This window comes from Dendropsophus ebraccatus, chromosome 7 (genome assembly GCF_027789765.1).
Source record: "Dendropsophus ebraccatus isolate aDenEbr1 chromosome 7, aDenEbr1.pat, whole genome shotgun sequence".
NCBI lineage: Eukaryota > Metazoa > Chordata > Amphibia > Anura > Hylidae > Dendropsophus > Dendropsophus ebraccatus.
Genome location: NC_091460.1, coordinates 147,034,512 through 147,054,942, shown reverse-complemented (window position 1 = coordinate 147,054,942; position 20,431 = coordinate 147,034,512). Strand labels below are relative to the sequence as shown.

The 20,431-nt window shown below is 45.3% G+C and overlaps 1 protein-coding gene across 2 annotated transcripts in view; it reads right to left on the bottom strand.

Annotated features, from left to right (window-relative positions):
* FHIP1A (FHF complex subunit HOOK interacting protein 1A) overlaps positions 1-20,431 on the bottom strand; it is a 146,015-nt gene that overhangs the window by 13,800 nt on the left and 111,784 nt on the right. For both annotated transcript variants that reach the window (XM_069978682.1, XM_069978683.1), the window contains exons 7-9: positions 12,270-12,437; positions 3,538-3,617; positions 564-739 (exon numbers count right to left, since the gene is read on the bottom strand). In XM_069978682.1, the coding sequence (XP_069834783.1) occupies positions 564-739; positions 3,538-3,617; positions 12,270-12,437 (424 nt within the window). The remainder of the gene's footprint in view (positions 1-563; positions 740-3,537; positions 3,618-12,269; positions 12,438-20,431) is intronic.

Here is a 20,431-nt window from a genome sequence, read left to right as displayed (position 1 = left end):
CCACAAACCCCTTTACCCCCCCCCGGGTGCGGTCGCATACCCCTTCAGCCCCCCCCCCCCCATGTGTGGCCACAAACCCCTTTACCCCCCCCCCCCTGGGTGCGGCCACATACCCCTTTTACCCCCCCTCTGCGTGAGGCCACATACCCCTTTTACCCCCCCTGGGTGCGGCCACATACCCCTTTTACCCCCCCTCTGCGTGAGGCCACATACCCCTTTTACCCCCCCTGGGTGCGGCCACATACCCCTTTTACCCCCCCTCTGCGTGAGGCCACATACCCCTTTTACCCCCCCCCCCATGTGAGGCCTCAGACCCCTTTTTGCTCCCCACCCTCTGGTACAAGCGGCACAGAGGGATCCGATGTGAATACAATCTGGCCAAATCCTGCCTTTGTGAATATATTTACATGCATTGGGCCCATCAGCTCCATAAAACTAGTCGGGTCGGGTGAGTTCGCACCCTTTGTTATTTTCCCCGTGCTCATCTGCCATTAAAAAAAAACAAAAACAAAAAATGTTGTCCTGAAGGCCGGACTTCTCCTTTGCGTGAACAGAAATTTTACCTTTTTGTTTGAATTTTAACAACATTATATAATTTTTCTCTAAATCCTTCTCGTCGGCTGTACTGGGAAAACAGCAGTCAGGGGTTAAGGCCAAAAATTTTGCAGCAGAAGAGCAGTCCCGTTCTTTTACCGCACTGCGCTGGCTGACCATCATGTGAGTACATGGCAGGAGGTATCTGTAACACAGAGGACATAGGGTCATTCCTAACCACATATAGACCATATATACCCTCTAATGCATCATACATTTATATGCTGTAGTTATAGGCGCGGCAGGGATTGTTGTTATATACTATACACTAATAGCTGTTAGCTCAAGGAGACACCTGGTACCTTTCATATATCTGTCTGTGCCTCCAGAATGTACAAAATTCTTTTATTCTCTCATAAGAAAAAGAGACTTTACCAAGCTCCTCAAGTGCAGTAAGTTGGAATACCTCCTCACTCCCCCTTCCATCCCTGACCCGGCTTAAGTGACAGTCAGCTGGAAGTCCCAAGTAGGGTCAGTGATGAACAGGGGAGTGAGGAGGCAGAACAGCCCTCAGCCGTGCAGGAGCTCTGGGAACGCCTATTTGACTCTTTGCGCTGGAGAATAAACACATTTCTCTACATCCTGGAAGCACAGACAGATACACTCACCGGCCACTATATTAGGTACACCATGCTAGTAACGGGTTGGACCCCCTTTTGCCTTCAGAACTGCCCCAATTCTTGGTGGCATAGATACAACAAGGTGCTGGAAGCTTCCTCAGAGATTTTGGTCCATAGTGACATGATGACATCACACAGTTGCCGCAGATTTGTCGGCTGCACATCCATGATGCCAATCTCCCGTTCCACCACATCCCAAAGATGCTCTATTGGATTGAGATCTGGTTACTGTGGAGGCCATTGGACTACAGTGACCTCATTGTCATGTTCAAGCAGAAATCGAGACTCATCAGACCAGGCAACGTTTTTCCAATCTTCTACTGTCCAGTTTCGATGAGCTTGTGCAAATTGTAGCCTCAGTTTCCTGTTCTTAGCTGAGCGGAGTGGCCCCCGGTGTGGTCTTCTGCTGCTGTAGCCCATCTGCCTCAGAGTTGGCCGTACTGTGCGTTCAGAGATGCTCTTCGGCCTACCTTGGCTGTAACGGTTGGCTATTTGAGTCACTGTTGCCTTTCTATCAGCTGGAACCAGTCTGCCCATTCTCCTCTGACCTCTGGCACCAACAAGGCATTTCCGCCCACAGAACTGCCGCTCACTGGATGGTTTTTCTTTTTCGGACCATTCTCTGTAAACACTAGAGATGGTTGTGCGTGAAAATCCCAGTAGATCAGCAGTTTCTGAAATACTCAGACCAGCCCTTCTGGCACCAACAACCATGCCACGTTCAAAGGCCTCAAATCACCTTTCTTCCCCATACTGATGCTCGGTTGAACTGCAGGAGATTGTCTTGACCATGTCTACATGCCTAAATGCACTGAGTTGCCGCCATGTGATTGGCTGATTAGAAATTAAGTGGTAACGTGCAGTTGGACAGGTGTACCTAATAAAGTGGCCGGTGAGTGTATATGAAAGGTACCATGTGTCTCCTCGCCCTAACAGCTGTCCCTAAAGTGTCCGCCGTTTGGAGCCTGAATTTCAGCTGGCAGATCCCTTTACATAAGACGTCTACCTAATAAGATTTGTGCAAGTATAATATCCCAATCATTCTCATTATTAAAAGCAAAAGACAAAGCCAGAAAAATATATTTACAAAGTAAATAAGGATTCAATATCGGGTGGAGCAGAATTGTTTCTCTCTAGATGTTACAGGTGGATTTTTACCACTATTATAATAACTACTATATCCTATATGAGATACTTCTATATAATAACTACATTATCCTATACTAGATACTACCATAATAACTACTACACTATACTATACTAGATACTTCTATATAATAACTATATCTTATACTAGATACTACCATAATAACTACTACTATATACTATACTAGATGCTTCTATATAATAACTACTTTATATTATATCTTATACTAGATACTTCTATATACTATATATTATATCCTATACTAGATACTTCTATATAATAACTATATCTTATACTAGATACTTCTATAATAACTACCAGATACTATACTAGATAGTACTATATACTATTACTATATATTATTATGTCTATTAAAAAAATCTCAAGTCTTCCCATACTTATCAGCTGCTGTATGTCCTGCAGGAAATGTTTTATTTTCAGTCTGACACTGTGCTCTCTGCTGACATCTCTGGCCGAAACAGGAACTGTCCAGAGCAGGAGAGGTTTTCTATCTCATAGAAAACCAAGACAGAGTTCCAGTCTTGGCCAGAGATGTCAGCAGAGAGCACTGTGTCAGACTGAAAATAAAACAACACTTCCTGCAGGACATACAGCAGCTGATAAGTAGGGGAAGACAAGATTTTTTTAATAGAAGTAAATTACAAATCTATGTAACTTTCTGATATCAGTTGATTAGAAAAAAAAAAAGATTTTCGCTGGAGTACCCCTTTAACACCTTTTCCCTTTTTTAATAAGAATAATAAAGCTGAAGCCTCCGGAGTCTTTATAATCCTGTTGTGTTCTTGTGGAGAGCATACCCGTCAGATCTCTGTACGTCCCATATTATAGTATATTATGTATCATCAAAGAGCAGAGGAAAGAAGTGCAGCAAGAGGAGAACACAGCAACCTGCAGAGCAAACCCGGGATTGTTATTTGGGGGCTATATATACAGTGAGTGCTATATGGGTATACGGACACCCTCCTCATCACACATCACAGATGCTTAAAGGGAACAGGACATACTGAGCGGGAGCCTCTGTATACTGCTGCATCCCCGGTACAGTCACCGCCAGGGGCGGCTACACACAGAGGTTTCTTTCCATCGGAATAATCAGAGCCGGTCAGAGAAGCCGATCGCTGCGCGTTCTTTCCATAAGGGAGATTGCTGTGTTACCTCAGTAGGAGCTGTAACATCACGTCCTCACAATGGAAGCCGATAAGAGTCCGGAACATCGCAAGGGACACCACACACAACTGGCGGGAAAAATAGAGAGGATTATTGGTTACAATATCAGAGTGATATGTGATATATATATATATATATATATATATATATATATATATATATATATTTTACACACACACACCAGACCCCAATATATATATCCCAGACCCCCAATATATATATATATACACACACACACACCAGACCCCCAATATATAAATATCCCAGACCCCAATATATATACACACATATTCCAGACCCCAATATATATATATATATATATATATCCCAGACTCCCAATATATCTATATCCCAGACCCCCAATATATATATATATATATATATATATATATATATACACACACACACATATACACATACCCCAGACCCCAATAAATATATATATATATATATATATATATATATATATATATATATATATATATTACATATCCCAGACCCCAATATATAATATATATCCCAGACCCTAATATATGTAAATGTATATACATATATATATATTGTAGGGATCTTCCCGGGGGATGGTGTGTTTGGACACAGTTCACATCAGGCTTTGATTTGTAAAAGATCAACTTGGCGTTTATTTGCAGCATAAACCGTCCATAACAGAAAATTAGCAACACCGTGCTTTTAAAAACAGAACAAAACAAAAAGTCCTGCCCGTCTGGGCGCTTACTAACACACTGGTCACCTCTCTGGCACTTCACTCGGCAGTACTGCGGGGTGTGAACAGGCCCCAGCAGCGGCTGTATTCCCAGCTCTCACCAAACAGACCACGCAGGCTGTTTACTCCTGACTGAGAGCAAGGACCTGTATCCTCTGCAGGGATTTTCTTTGTCTGGCTGATTAGGGTCAGAGACACCTGACCCCAAAACCTGACTGGGATCGGGGGGAGGGAATGGCAGATCCCACTACCAAAACCTACTTACCATTCCATGTAAGTCCAGGCCCGGCAATAATAAATAATAGCTCAGCAGCATAACACTGCTGAGCACAGATGCCTCCTGGACTCACCATCTCACACTATGTATCAACCTGGGTGAGATGTACATCCCCTCGAGCACTTTTCCTGTCACATGTCCACAATATATATATATATATATATATATATATATATATATATATATATATATATATATATATACACATATATCCCAGACCCCCAATATATCTATATCCCACACCCCCAATATATATATATATATATATATATATATACATATCCCAGACCCCTATATATATATATATATATATATATATATATATATATATATATAAAAAATATATATATCCCAGACCCTAATATATGTAAATGTATATACATATACATATATATATATATATATATATATATACATATATCCCAGACCCCCAATATATATATATATATATATATATCCCAGACCCCCAATATATATATATATATATATATCCCAGACCCCCAATATGTATATATATATATATATATATATATATACACATATCCCAGTCCCCCAATATATATATATATATATATATATATATATATATATATATACACACATATCCCAGACCCCAATACATATATATATATATATATATATATATATATATATATATATATATATACACATATCCCAGACCCCAATATATATATACTACAGAGCCAGTAGTCTAGTAGGCAGCAGGATAGTCCACTAGCCCGGCCACCTGTATTACAATAGCTCAGAGCGGATACGGATTACCAGCACGCACCGCGCACAGCGAGCTCTTAATTAGCACTAGGATTCTGCCTCCAATATCCATTTGACTTCTCTCTTTATCGGCACTTTCACTCTTCACCTTCTAAGCTCAGGTAAGAAACCCCCGAGATGCTGAGATTAATATAGATAGACATCACCGCGTCCGTGCTCGGAGTGATAAACACATAACGTTATCTACACTACAAACGTTTCTATTAGAAAACACGATGGAATTTCGCAGACGCGGCAGAATCACAATATTCCTCAGGATTCTTCTCTCCTTCTCAGACATTGGAGTAAAAACGAGTTTTACGGGAGGTGATAAACGAGAGGAATAAGATATCACATTCACCGTTCTCTTCATTGCTGCTTGTTGTTCTGTATATTAGTGATGCAGACCATACGCTGGGAAGGGATTGTTTGTGCGGCCGGTGTTACATCTTGGGTCAAAATAGTCAATAAAAAGGCCTAGAGATTAATAATGGAGCCGGATAAGAACTGACACCTGACTGTACCTGTCCACTGATCCCTGACCGCACCTGTCCACTGATCCCTGACCGCACCTGTCCACTGACCACACCTTGTCACTGACACCTGACCGTACCTGTCCACTGACACCTGCCTATTCTACCTGTCCACTGACCCCTGACCGTACCTGTCCACTGACACCTGCCTATTCTACCTGTCCACTGACACCTGACCGTACCTGTCCACTGACACCTGCCCGTACCTGTCCACTGACACCTGACCGTACCTGTCCACTGACACCTGATCGTACCTGTCCACTGACACCTGACCGTACCTGTCCACTGACACCTGATCGTACCTGTCCACTGACCTCTGCCTATTCTACCTGTCCACTGACACCTGACCGTACCGGTCCACTGACACCTGATCGTACCTGTCCACTGACCCCTGACCGTACCTGTCCACTGACACCTGACTGCACCTGTCCACTGACACCTGACCGTACCAGCCCACTGACACCTGACCGTACCTGTCCACTGACCCCTGACCGTACCTGTCCACTGACACCTGACCGTACCCGTTTACTGACTCCTGACCGTACCAGCCCACTGACACCTGACCGCACCTGTCCACTGACCTCTGCCTATTCTACCTGTCCACTGACACCTGACCGTACCTGTCCACTGACACCTGCCCGTACCTGTCCACTGACACCTGCCTATTCTACCTGTCCACTGACACCTGACCGTACCTGTCCACTGACCCCTGACCGTACATGTCCACTGACACCTGACTGCACCTGTCCACTGACACCTGACCGTACCTGTCCACTGACCCCTGACCGTACCTGTCCACTGACACCTGACATCACCTGTCCACTGACACCTGACCATACCTGTCCACTGACCCCTGACCGTACCTGTCCACTGACACCAGACCGTACCCGTTTACTGACTCCTGACCGTCCCCGTTTACTGACCCCTGACAGTACATGTCCACTGACACCTGACCGCACCTGTCCACTGACACCTGACCGTACCTGTCCACTGACCCCTGACCGTACCTGTCCACTGACACCTGACCGTACCTGTCCTCTGACCCCTGACCGTACCTGTCCACTGACACCTGACCGTACATGTCCACTGACACCTGCCAATTCTACCTGTCCACTGACACCTGACCACACCTGTCCACTGACACCTGACCGTACCTGTGCACTGACCCCTGACCACACCTGTCCACCGACACCTGACCGTACCTGTCCACTGACCCCTGACCACACCTGTCCACCGACACCTGACCGTACCTGTCCACTGACACCTGACCGTACCTGTCCACTGACACCTGACCGTACCTGTCCACTGACACCTGACCGCACCTGTCCACTGACACCTGACCACACCTGTCCACTGACACCTGACCACACCTGTCCACTGACCCCTGCCTATCCTGCCTGGAAACTGACACATACAGGATAAGAAGGGCTAAGGCTCTGTTCACATCTGCATAATGACTCGCATCTATACAGGGAGCCACAGTGCCGGCTCCGGGGGACAATGGACGCCACTGACATATAGTAGAGCCCAATAGGGTTCAGCCGAGGTCTCTGTTGTTTTGACAGCAAGAATAGCGCTGTCAACTAGCGTGATGGAACTGCAGACAGAAGGTCACAGAGGAACCCCGACCATCAGTGTGAGCATAGCCCCCGGGACAGCTGCGGATCAGAGCAGGAAAGGGACACAAGAAACAGAGACAGAGACATCTGCACAAGAGCAGGAAAATAGGAAGTCATGTAAATTATAAACCGAGACTTATAATAAAAGTGTATAAGAAATACACAGACTTATAGGCTCTGAACACAGAAGTATAAGGGAAGGGTAAATCTGCAGGGCGGCATACATACTGGGAACTGCCTGAGTATATATCAGTGATGTATCTATAGGGTTGGTACAGAGTTAAAGGGGTACTCCACTCAGACATAACTTTCGATATGTTGCTGCCCATGGTGAGACTAACAATTCCTTCCATACTTGTTAGTATCTATTCAGTCTCCTTTCCTCAGTTCTCAGATGCTGCTTTCTGCTGAAGATACAAAAATCTGTGTGTGAGCTTTTCTCTCCGTCTCCCCTCCTCCCCCCTCCCTTCTGAGGCAGCTGATGTAAACAAGTCCCTGGGAGGCTGTATCTGCAACATTGTAGCTTCTTTGTAATGCTGGGAGGATTAATCACAGTGATTTCAACAGCAACCTGACCTCAGAATAACCTTCCCAGCGTAACAAAGAAGCTACAATGTCGCAGATACAGCCTGCCAGGGACTTGTTTAGTTCAGCTGTCTCAGAAGGAAGAGGGAGGAGGGGGAGACGGAGAGAAAAAGCTCACACAGATTTATGTGTCTTCAGCAGAAAAAAAGCAGCTGAGAACTGGGGGAAGGAGACTGAATAGATAACAAGTATGGAAGGAATTGTTGAATATCTGTTATTAGAAATTTTTTGACATGTCACAGAGAGATGTCAGAAGTTTTGATTGGTCGGGATCTGAGTGTTTACACTGTAATTGATCAGGAGAACAAGCCGGGAGAAGTCAGTGTACAGCGTATTCTCTCCCAGCTCTATGTTATGTCATCTGGACGGCCGTATAATGTAACTCTATGTTATGGGACGGCCGTATAATGTAACTCTATGTTATGGGACGGCCGTATAATGTAACTATGTTATGGGACGGACGTATAATGTAACTCTATGTTATGTCATCTGGACGGCCGCATGATGTGACTCTATGTTATGGGACGGCCGTATAATGTAACTCTATGTTATGTCATCTGGACGGCCGTATAATGTAACTCTATGTTATGGGACGGCCGTATAATGTAACTATGTTATGGGACGGCCGTATAATGTAACTCTATGTTATGTACTCTGGACGGCCGTATAATGTAACTCTATGTTATGGGACGGCCGTATAATGTAACTCTATGTTATGGGACGGCCGTATAATGTAACTCTATGTTATGGGACGGCCGTATAATGTAACTCTATGTTATGGGACGGCCGTATAATGTAACTCTATGTTATGGGACGGCCGTATAATGTAACTATGTTATGTCATCTGGACGGCCGTATAATGTAACTCTATGTTATGGGACGGCCGCATAATGTAACTCTATGTTATGTCATCTGGACGGCCGTATAATGTAACTCTATGTTATGGGACGGCCGCATAATGTAACTCTATGTTATGGGACGGCCGTATAATGTAACTCTATGTTATGGGACGGCCGTATAATGTAACTCTATGTTATGGGACGGCCGTATAATGTAACTCTATGTTATGGGACGGCCGTATAATGTAACTCTATGTTATGGGACGGCCGTATAATGTAACTCTATGTTATGGGACGGCCGTATAATGTAACTCTATGTTATGGGACGGCCGTATAATGTAACTCTATGTTATGGGACGGCCGTATAATGTAACTCTATGTTATGGGACGGCCGTATAATGTAACTATGTTATGTCATCTGGACGGCCGTATAATGTAACTCTATGTTATGGGACGGCCGCATAATGTAACTCTATGTTATGTCATCTGGACGGCCGTATAATGTAACTCTATGTTATGGGACGGCCGCATAATGTAACTCTATGTTATGGGACGGCCGTATAATGTAACTCTATGTTATGGGACGGCCGTATAATGTAACTCTATGTTATGGGACGGCCGTATAATGTAACTCTATGTTATGGGACGGCCGTATAATGTAACTATGTTATGTCATCTGGACGGCCGTATAATGTAACTCTATGTTATGGGACGGCCGCATAATGTAACTCTATGTTATGGGACGGCCGTATAATGTAACTCTATGTTATGGGACGGCCGCATAATGTAACTCTATGTTATGGGACGGCCGTATAATGTAACTCTATGTTATGGGACGGCCATATAATGTAACTCTATGTTATGGGACGGCCGTATAATATGACTCTATGTTATGGGACGGCCGTATAATGTAACTCTATGTTATGTCATCTGGACGGCCGTATAATGTAACTCTATGTTATGGGACGGCCGCATAATGTAACTCTATGTTATGGGACGGCCGTATAATGTAACTATGTTATGGGACGGACGTATAATGTAACTCTATGTTATGTCATCTGGACGGCCGTATAATGTAACTCTATGTTATGGGACGGCCGCATAATGTAACTCTATGTTATGGGACGGCCATATAATGTAACTCTATGTTATGGGACGGCCGTATAATGTAACTATGTTATGTCATCTGGACGGCCGCATAATGTAACTCTATGTTATGGGACGGCCGTATAATGTAACTCTATGGGGCTGTCCGGGTCAGATAGACAAAGAGCAGGGTGGGGGTTACTCACGGCAGCACAGACTGCCACAGACTTGTCTCCCGATTGGTCGCGGTCTGAACACTCAGACTGATAAAAACTTTTGACGCGTCTCTTTCTAATGACAGAAACACTTTACATTTTCCCAGCGCCCTTATAGCCTATAGGGGCCCTGCTGCATAAGCTGATGACAGCCAAACGTCTCATAATCCTTAAGAATCACCCGTATACTGAAATATTATCATAATGGGCACCAGTCATGTTAAAAATGGAGCCGGATCTGCGGGCAGCATAGGAGGAACCAAGCGGATCCAGGATAACGTTACAGTATTCATATACATCTCATTCTGAGCCACATAGATGAGAGGGTCGCCCTACTCGCCCTGCTCAGTGATTGACAACACTCCCTGCATGCACACATGACTTCATAGTCTAGAATGAGCAGAAATTTACATGAATAAGTGACAAGTTATACTTAAAGTGATCCTGTCACCCCCCTCCCACCCCCATGTGCCGTCCTCCGAACCATCCACAAGCTCAGATGCTGCACATTCTATATATACACCTCTATAACACTTCTTTCTGCTCTAAAATCAATAAATTCATAGGTGGACAGTGTCATCTAGGCGGGGCCTCATGACAGTTGGGCTCCCTGTCCTATATGGACAGTGTCACCTAGGCGGGGCCTCATGACAGTTGGGCCCCCTGTCCTATATGGACAGTGTCACCTAGGCGGGGCCTCATGACAGTTGGGCCCTCTCCCCAGCAGGTAGATGGGGCCTGACTGCAGTGAAGCCCCGCCCAGGTGTCACTGTTTTCCGATAAAATGAAGAAAGAGTAAGGGGGGGTGACAGTATCACTTTAATCTTTTTCCAAATAACTATATATCAATCTGCTCAGCTCCTCCTGCTCCATAACATTCTGCCTGCAGATTGGACTCAATTTTCAATATAACAGGTTCCTTTTAAAGAGACTCTGTCAGCAGGGTTATGGCGTCCTATCTTAGGGTCAGCAGGTGTATGGTGTCCTATCTCAGGGTCAGCAGGGTTATGGTGTCCTATCTTAGGGTCAGCAGGTTATGGCGTCCTATCTCTGGGTCAGCAGGGTTATGGCGTCCTATCTCAGGGTCAGCAGGTTATGGTGTCCTATCTCAGGGTCAGCAGGTGTATGGCCTCCTATCTCAGGGTCAGCAGGTTATGGCGTCCTATCTCTGGGTCAGCAGGGTTATGGCGTCCTATCTCAGGGTCAGCAGGGTTATGGTGTCCTATCTCAGGGTCAGCAGGTGTATGGCCTCCTATCTCAGGGTCAGCAGGTTATGGCGTCCTATCTCTGGGTCAGCAGGGTTATGGCGTCCTATCTCAGGGTCAGCAGGGTTATGGTGTCCTATCTCAGGGTGGCATAAACTAGTGACAGAGAAGCTGAGCAGGATAATTGATCACTTACATTGTTCTGTGCAGCTGATCCAGAGATCTCCTCCTGAATAACATGGACAATAAGTAGTCCTCTCTATTATGTGCATGAGCTCAGTAGTCCTGGATATTCATGAGAAGCAGAAAACTCCGCCCACCAGCTGCTGATTGGCAGTTATTTATCCATGCTGTGTATAGGCAGTCAGCTGTCAATCAGCAGCCAGGGGGAGGGGTGTGGCAAGAATCATATTCTCCTGCATATTAGGAGAACGGCTGAACGGAATGATGTAAGTAATACACCGATCTGTTCAGCATTTCTGTCACTAGTTTATGCTGCCCTCATTTAAACATAGTGACAGATTCCCTTTAAGCAACTGAAGCTTTTTGCTGCCGGAAAAGGACGTCATAAATAAACACAACTCTTCCATCTTGTACTTTTTACCACCAGCACTCCGGCCTGAAAAACAGAGGTCAGAGGATCCATGTTCTCCTAGTAAAGAGGGAGCTAATAACGCTTATAACAGTATAACAGTATAACACCATAACAGTATAACAGTATAACAGTATAACAGTATAACACCATAACAATATAACAGTATAACAGTATAACAGTATAACAGTATAACACCATAACAGTATAACAACATCTCTATGATTGACACATCACGAACGCTTCAGATATAAGCAGCTTCAGTATCTCGTACCCGAAACGGAGTGTTGATTCTGCTGACCAACGTATCGAGGATCTGAACCTTTTCATGCTGGTAGATGAGAATAAAACGGAGGAAAATCTTCAGCAACGTTGGTTCTGAGACGCTTCGTAGGAAAAGATCCAGATAGGCAGTTGTGGTCATCACCTCCTCCACCGTCACCTGGGAAGGAAAGCAAAGACATTGAATTTACTACAAGAAATCTGATTTATAAAAGTCTTGTAAATCCTGAACAATATGATCTGGTCCTGCGGCGAAATATCAAACCCAAAGGACTGAGAACAGTAAGTGCGTCCCGCGCAGCCTCTGTACTATGTGACACCATCAGACGCATGGACCAAAGCAGGTCAGCAAAGCCGGCATCCTCATTCCTCCAACACCAGCTCCTTTTCAGTATGTAACGTATAAGGGCTGAGCCACTGGCTGGATATGTGGTGTCCCACCACGGGTGTTGCTATTGGTTACACCCTTAGTAAATGCCTGTACTTTTAAGAGTAAGTGGTAATGTAGTAGTACCAGAGTTTTGACACAAGATGTCGCTGCTATAACTATACTGTATGTATCTAGATATTGCACAGCTGTAGTACCCAAAGGGTTGTTGTTTTACTTATGTATCACCTGGGTCTGTACACCAATGAGGGTCCTCTCTTCTTCTCACCTATCATCTCTCTCTTTACTGTCATACATGCACTCCTCACCCCCTCACAGCACAGGTTACACCTGCTGTAGGAAGGAAGTCACATGGGTACAGGAAGATCCGGAAGGAGCAAAGTTGCTAGAAGCCTATGAACTCTATCTTGCAGCGCAGGTGTCAGCAGGGAACCCCTTAGCATTCCACTCATCCCAGGTAACAAGGTCTGGGGCTTGTGTCACCCTCTAGGAAGGGTCACTCGACAGTTGTGGGCAATAGGTGGTGCAAAGACCAAGAAGTCAAAACACAGGCACAAGTATTTTCTCTACTCTCAAGTATTCTTGAGAGTCCAGAAAGGTCCCTACTCCACTCCAGACCACAGTGATAATTACCCAAGGGACCCCGCAATAAACTGGCAGGTCACTGTCCACAGGGGAAAAAGGTATAGCCAGCCCATTAAACTAAAAGCAGGTGTGCCACCATACCTGTGTGCCCAACCATCACTGGCGTCATGACAGAATACCACCGGGCAAGGCAATATTTCGGCCAACCACCACAAGACTGGTGTCACACCTCACCATCTGGCAAGTGACCGGCCGCACCCTTACACTGGGGGTCACCACAGATATACCTCCGGCTAGGATTATGTCTGCTGTGTGCACAATGGTCACTGAGGGGTAAGTGATCACAGAAATCTCTTAAAGAGGCCCCGTCACCTAAACAAGTCACAGAGAAAAGATGCTGCAGCAAGCAGCTAGTGTCAGGACTCACCGCATATCCTCCCTCCAGCAAGTGGCAAGTGTCAGGACTCACCGCATATCCTCCCTCCAGCAAGTGGCAAGTGTCAGGACTCACCGCATATCCTCCCTCCAGCAAGTGGCAAGTGTCAGGACTCACCGCATATCCTCCCTCCAGCACACATATAGAAAAACCTATTCTAAATTTATTTTTCCTTAATAAAAATTGAAGTTCTTAGCAAACCCTTTGATCCAATTGTAAGTTGGTAGTAACATTCTATGTTAAGGTGACCCCAGAGACTTGGACCCTATACTAAGTCCTCTCTTGGACTATAAGGGGGAGATTTATCAAAGGGTGTAAAATTTAGACTGGTGCAAACTGGTCACAGCAACCAATCACAGCTCCTCTTTCCTTTCAGCACTGCCTGAAGCTGAGCTGTGATTGGCTGCTGTGACCAGTTTGCACCAGTCTAAATTTTACACCCTTTGATAAATCTCCCCCTAAGTCTACAAAACTGGGCATACAGAATCAACTAAACTCTGTGTAAAACACCCACTGGAGCTGGGTGGAGTATACGGCTAAAAGGGGGCAGCCACATCCCCCACATGTGACACAAAAAGCAAATGAATAGCCACCACCCCACTCCGAGCTAACAAACAGACAAAAACAGAAAAATGCTGCAGCGATCTGCAAGTGTCAGGACTCACCGCATATCCTCCCGCCAGCAAGTGGCAAGTGTCAGGACTCACCGCATATCCTCCCGCCAGCGTACACACCATAAAAAACAAGGTCCTTGGCAAACCATTCAAACAGAATGTACCAACTCACCACATCAGGAGTATATGCGGTGAGTCCTGAGACTTGCAGCTGCTGCAGCATTTTCCTGCTTTTTTCTGTATGTCAGCCATGGCAGCGTGCAAACTGCACAGTGTGAATAAGTGTTAGTGGAGAGCTGGCCAGTCGTTTGCTTTTTTATTTTACAGAGACGTCCCAAAAGTTTTGATCAGTTGGAGTCAGTGTTCAGATCGTGAGAACAAGCGGCGAGAAGTCGACACTCAAAGTCTTTTCTTATCGACACAGGGAGGGGAGAGGACCGGCCGTTCCTCGGACATGTCTCCCTGACTAATCAAAAGATTTTTAACATTTTTTTGTAACAGGTACACTTTAAGGCTGTGTTCACACAACGTATAGAACGTACAGAAAGTCGAGGTTATGATCTTATTGGCACAACGACTGGCCGCTGCCGAATGCAACAGTAAAACATTAGAGATGGAACCATACAGATTTGGATTGGCCAATCAGGACATATGTACGGAGCGATATATCTATCTATATTCATGTAAAACTCTTCACCCCCTGGGGCACTAGGCCAGTTCCTCCTCGCTGTCTAAGAGCCTTTATTCTTTTATATTTCCCATCTACAGATCCATAGGGGGGGGGGGGGGGGGCTCGCTTTTTGTGGGACCGGTTGAACTTCATAATAACATTGTTCCATTGACCATCTAATATAATGTAATTCCCACAAGAAATATTTGTGGAGGGAAGCGTTCCCAATCTCCTGAAAGGTGCTGGCATGTCTCCTATCTCCTCTTCCCCGCTTTACTGACACCTGGAAGTCCCGAGTGGGGTCAGGGAGGCATGGAGGTCACTTTAGCTCAGGAAAGCCCTGTTCATACTATATATAGACAAATCGTGGGCATTGCCATTAGGCTGCAGATATAGCAATCACACCTGGGGGCCCCTTTACCATAAAAGCCAACACACAATTATAAATGGCTCATGGTAAGTGGGGTCCCTGTTACAGTTCTTACACTAGGGTCAGAGACTTTAAAGGGGTTCTCCAGTATACAAAAACATGTCCACTTTCTTCCAGAGACAGCACCGCTCTTGTCTCCACTTCAGGTGTGGTTTTCAATTAAAGGGGAAGTCAAACATTGGGTGTTTTTTTTCAAAAGCTCAGCTGACTATCTGAAATGGGGCGGACACGTCACGATCCGGGTCACCACTCAGACCAGGAAGTGGCCGGGGGATCAGTAACCGAAGCAGAATACAGCGGAACCCAGTGCTGAAGCCGGGGAGGAAAAAATGTCCCTTTAAGCTCCATTATCTACAATGGGGTAACGCCATCATGGTTCATATCTTGGACCGGTCTTTGTAATATAGAAGCTTCTTCGCCCTGGGATCCATCTCTGACCCCTATGGGTGTACCATTATTACTCTGTATCAGAGCGGAGAAATCCTCGGAGATCCGGTCACCAGCATTGTGCATATTCAGGGAATAAATAGTGGGGAATGTTCCACGCAGACGGCTTGATCCCCGGCTTAGCTCCGCTCAGCGCTGGAGGGATGTCGCATTTCAAACACCTCGGAAATCCTTCAGCTCAGCAAAGTCTGCGATTCCTTTGATTCACACACCCAGCAAAGCGAGTCCATAACCGACAGTAAAACATCCCGAGATTACAGGCACTAAAACACGTCTCCACACCGCGCTCGCTCCGACTTGTTAAACGGGGAGATATATCCAGTTTACAGGCAGACTCTACCTTCACGTTATTCTTCAATAAAATGTTCAGTAAAACATAGAGAGAAGTTATTCAGCAACTTTCCATCTCTATGTATGAATGTACCAAGTCATATGGAAAGCGTCTTATATTACAGACCGGGCCGATATAGAACCAGGTGACGCTGCTCCGGCTATGTGCAGCCACATATACTCCAAGTCATATGGAAAGCGTCTTATATTACAGACCGGGCCGATATAGAACCAGAGCTCCGGCTATGTGCAGCTACATATACTCCAAGTCATATGGAAAGTGTCTTATATTACAGACCGGGCCGATATAGAACCAGAGCTCCGGCTATGTGCAGCTACATATACTCCAAGTCATATGGAAAGCGTCTTATATTACAGACCGGGCCGATATAGAACCAGGTGACGCTGCTCCGGCTATGTGCAGCCACATATACTCCAAGTCATATGGAAAGCGTCTTATATTACAGACCGGGCCGATATAGAACCAGGTGACGCTGCTCCGGCTATGTGCAGTCACATATACTCCAAGTCATATGGAAAGTGTCTTATATTACAGACCGGGCTGATATAGAACCAGGTGACGCTGCTCCGGCTATGTGCAGCCACATATACTCCAAGTCATATGGAAAGCGTCTTATATTACAGACCGGGCTGATATAGAACCAGGTGACGCTGCTCCGGCTATGTGCAGCTACATATACTCCAAGTCATATGGAAAGCGTCTTATATTACAGACCGGGCCGATATAGAACCAGGTGACGCTGCTCCGGCTATGTGCAGCCACATATACTCCAAGTCATATGGAAAGCGTCTTATATTACAGACCGGGCCGATATAGAACCAGGTGACGCTGCTCCGGCTATGTGCAGCCACATATACTCCAAGTCCTATGGAAAGCGTCTTATATTACAGACCGGGCCGATATAGAACCAGGTGACGCTGCTCCGGCTATGTGCAGCCACATATACTCCAAGTCCTATGGAAAGCGTCTTATATTACAGACCGGGCCGATATAGAACCAGGTGACGCTGCTCCAGCTATGTACAGCCACATATACTCCAAGTCATATGGAAAGCGTCTTATATTACAGACCGGGCCGATATAGAACCAGGGGACGCTGCTCCGGCTATGTGCAGCCACATATACTCCAAGTCATATGGAAAGCATCTTATATTACAGACCGGGCTGATATAGAACCAGGTGACGCTGCTCCGGCTATGTGCAGCCACATATACTCCAAGTCATATGGAAAGCGTCTTATATTACAGACCGGGCCGATATAGAACCAGGGGACGCTGCTCCGGCTATGTGCAGCCACATATACTCCAAATTATAAGGCTACAAACTCTCAGAATGTTTACTGCCTTATTTGCTTTGTTCGGCCAGGTTCACACATACCGTATCCGCTGCCGATAACTTCTCTGTCATTTTCAATGAGATGACTATTGTATGTAAATGGAAAATTGTTGAGTGTGGACGGCGGCAAATACTCAGGTGGGTGCACAGCCCTATAGGAGATAGACTCAGACTCCTGCTGAATTCCAAACAACGTAGCGATAAGGCGGCACTCCAGATATAGTGAATAAAGAAAGGGAATTTATTCACCCATTATGTGCAATACAACATTTCAGTCTCTCAATGAAACCTTTTTTAAGCAACACATCCCAATATTATTATACATGGTTGTTGTATTGTATAATTCGCTAAGTGAATGAGCTGAACACACAGAGCAGAAATTACGCTTTGTACTAAATCCACCACTAGAGGGCGCAGGTTCTCTCCATTGACTTTCTGAACATAATAGAACTGACAGCTTACCCCACAGAATCCATCGATAAAACGGGAGCCATACATAAATGAGGCATAAATGACCACAGTAACCATACATACATAGTAAAATACAGCCCTAGTTTAATTTACTTCTATTTAGAAATCTCCAGTCTTCCAGTAGTTATCAGCTGCTGTATGTCCTGCAGGAAGTGGTGTATTCTCTCCAGTCTGACACAGTGCTCTCTGCTGCCCCCTCTGTCCATGTCAGGAACTGTCCAGAGCAGGAGAGGTTTTCTATGGGGATTTGCTGCTGCTCTGGACAGTTCCTGACATGGACAGAGGTGGCAGCAGAGAGCACTGTGTCAGACTGGAGAGAATACACTACTTCCTGCAGGACATCCAGCAGCTGATAAGTACTGGAAGACTTCTAAATAGAAGTAAATTACAAATCAGTATAACTTTGTGAAACCAGTTGATTTGAAAGAAAGAAAATCATTGGCATACCCCTCAAGTATAATGTCTCTTCTAATGCTATAACACTATACACACATTAAATAAAGTTATATTACAAAGTTATATAATAATATTAAACAATGCCCCTTTTAGCTGTCAGAATACCCCTTTAAAGAAATTAAAAAGTGAATATATGAGACATTAGAGGAAAGGGAAGTCAGGAGTATAACAAGACCCAGGTAACAACCGAGCAGACGGTGACGGATTGGGAAGATTTCTCAGCAATTGTTGTGATCTTTCACCATGGAGCGTGTGCGAGACAGACGGAGGGAACGCTGCATTGGTTGCTATGGTTCTAGTGCAGACGAGCAACGTTCCCCAACAGCCGTTCTTGTAAATGAGGATGAGAAATTAGGCAATCTGTTTTGTTTGTGTCTCAAAATTAACGTAAATCCAAATCAGAACTCCAGCGGCGCCATTTTGGGTGCACTGGATCAGTTCTTGCCGGATGACCTGTGCAGCCTATGCCATTCTTTATGAGAGACCCACAAAAGTTCTCTAATTACGTGAGGATGTACGTTGCAAGTGGCGGCAAATATCCATCATCAGGACGCCCAATTGCATCAGAGTGTTTTACCGGAAGAGCGCCTCATGATCATTATAAGGTATAGTAGGTTATAAATTTAATTATTTTTTTTTATTCAAAATTGCTATCTATGTACACCAAATTTCTATTTTTTTCCCTTAAAGGTATCTTGCCACTGGAGTTTCGACTTCCGGAAAATTCATCATCTCCGGGATAGTTTGTGACACCTGTAAGGCCCTGTGGGATTCTCTTTGAGAGGACTTTATTCTGCGTCCTTCTATAGAGCAGTGGATGGACACCGCCGAGAAGGTCCGGCAAGTGATAGAGTTTCCCAACTGTGTGGCGGCTGTGGACGGCGAGCACATCAGGATCCAGAAGCCTCAGCACATTGGCTCCAAATTCTACAATTACAAGAAGTACTTTTCTGTCATACTAATGGTTATCGCCGATGCCAAATAGAGGTTTGTTGCATCGGTTGTTTGGGGACATCGAGTCGTGTGGACGAACAAATGACTCCTGCGTCTTCAAGGACTCTGCTATGGGTCAAAGGCTTTACTCTGGAGATTGTGGACTTCCTCCACCAAGGCAGTTTCCTGAGACTGAGGGATCTCCGTTGCCCTTTGTTGTTGTTGCTGATGAGGCCTTGCAGATATGTGAGAACCTTTTGCAGCCATACTCCTGCTGAGGCCTTAACCTGGGCCAAAGGAACTACAATTCCGGACTCCCGAGTAGAGATGATCGAACATCGGAAAATCCTAGGTTCCATCGAGCTTGAACATTCCTGAACTTCCGCACTAGATTGCTGATGCGTTGCTGGTCCGTGCAGAAGGAGGAGCGTGCCCGGGGGGACCGCCTGGAATTCTAGGATTTAGCCTATTACCTAGGCTGAATCCCAGAATTCCAGACAGTCCCCGGGCACACTCCTTCTTCCGAACGGACCGGGAAGGCATCAGCAATCTAATGCGGAATCCCAAGAGCCAGACGTTTTGTAGAATAAGCCTTTGGAATCCTGATGGCAAACTGGAGAGTGTTCACCCGGCCCATACAGCTTCAGCCTGGTGTCATCGATCAAGTGGTAAAGGCTGCAGGTGTATTACATAACTTTGTGCTAACGAAACCACCGAACCCACCGAAACCACAAAACCACCGCTACAGAACCAATCCCATCCGACCCTCAGAACATAGACAACACATTGCCTGGAATTCGAGACATTCAGGTGTTGCTCTCAAGCACATGAGGGACCAGTTTGCAGAATCTTTCCAGTCCAATGCCGGATCGGTGGATTGGCAAGAAGACATGGTTTGAACTTGGAATCAACTGTTAAAATTTTTGTCCTGTCAATCATGTCAATTTTTTTTTTTTTTTTGAGGTGATGACCAGGTGGGTGATTCTGGCAAGTCTGGCAGCACTCCTTGCGGTTTGCTGGTGGCTGTGTAGATCTCCA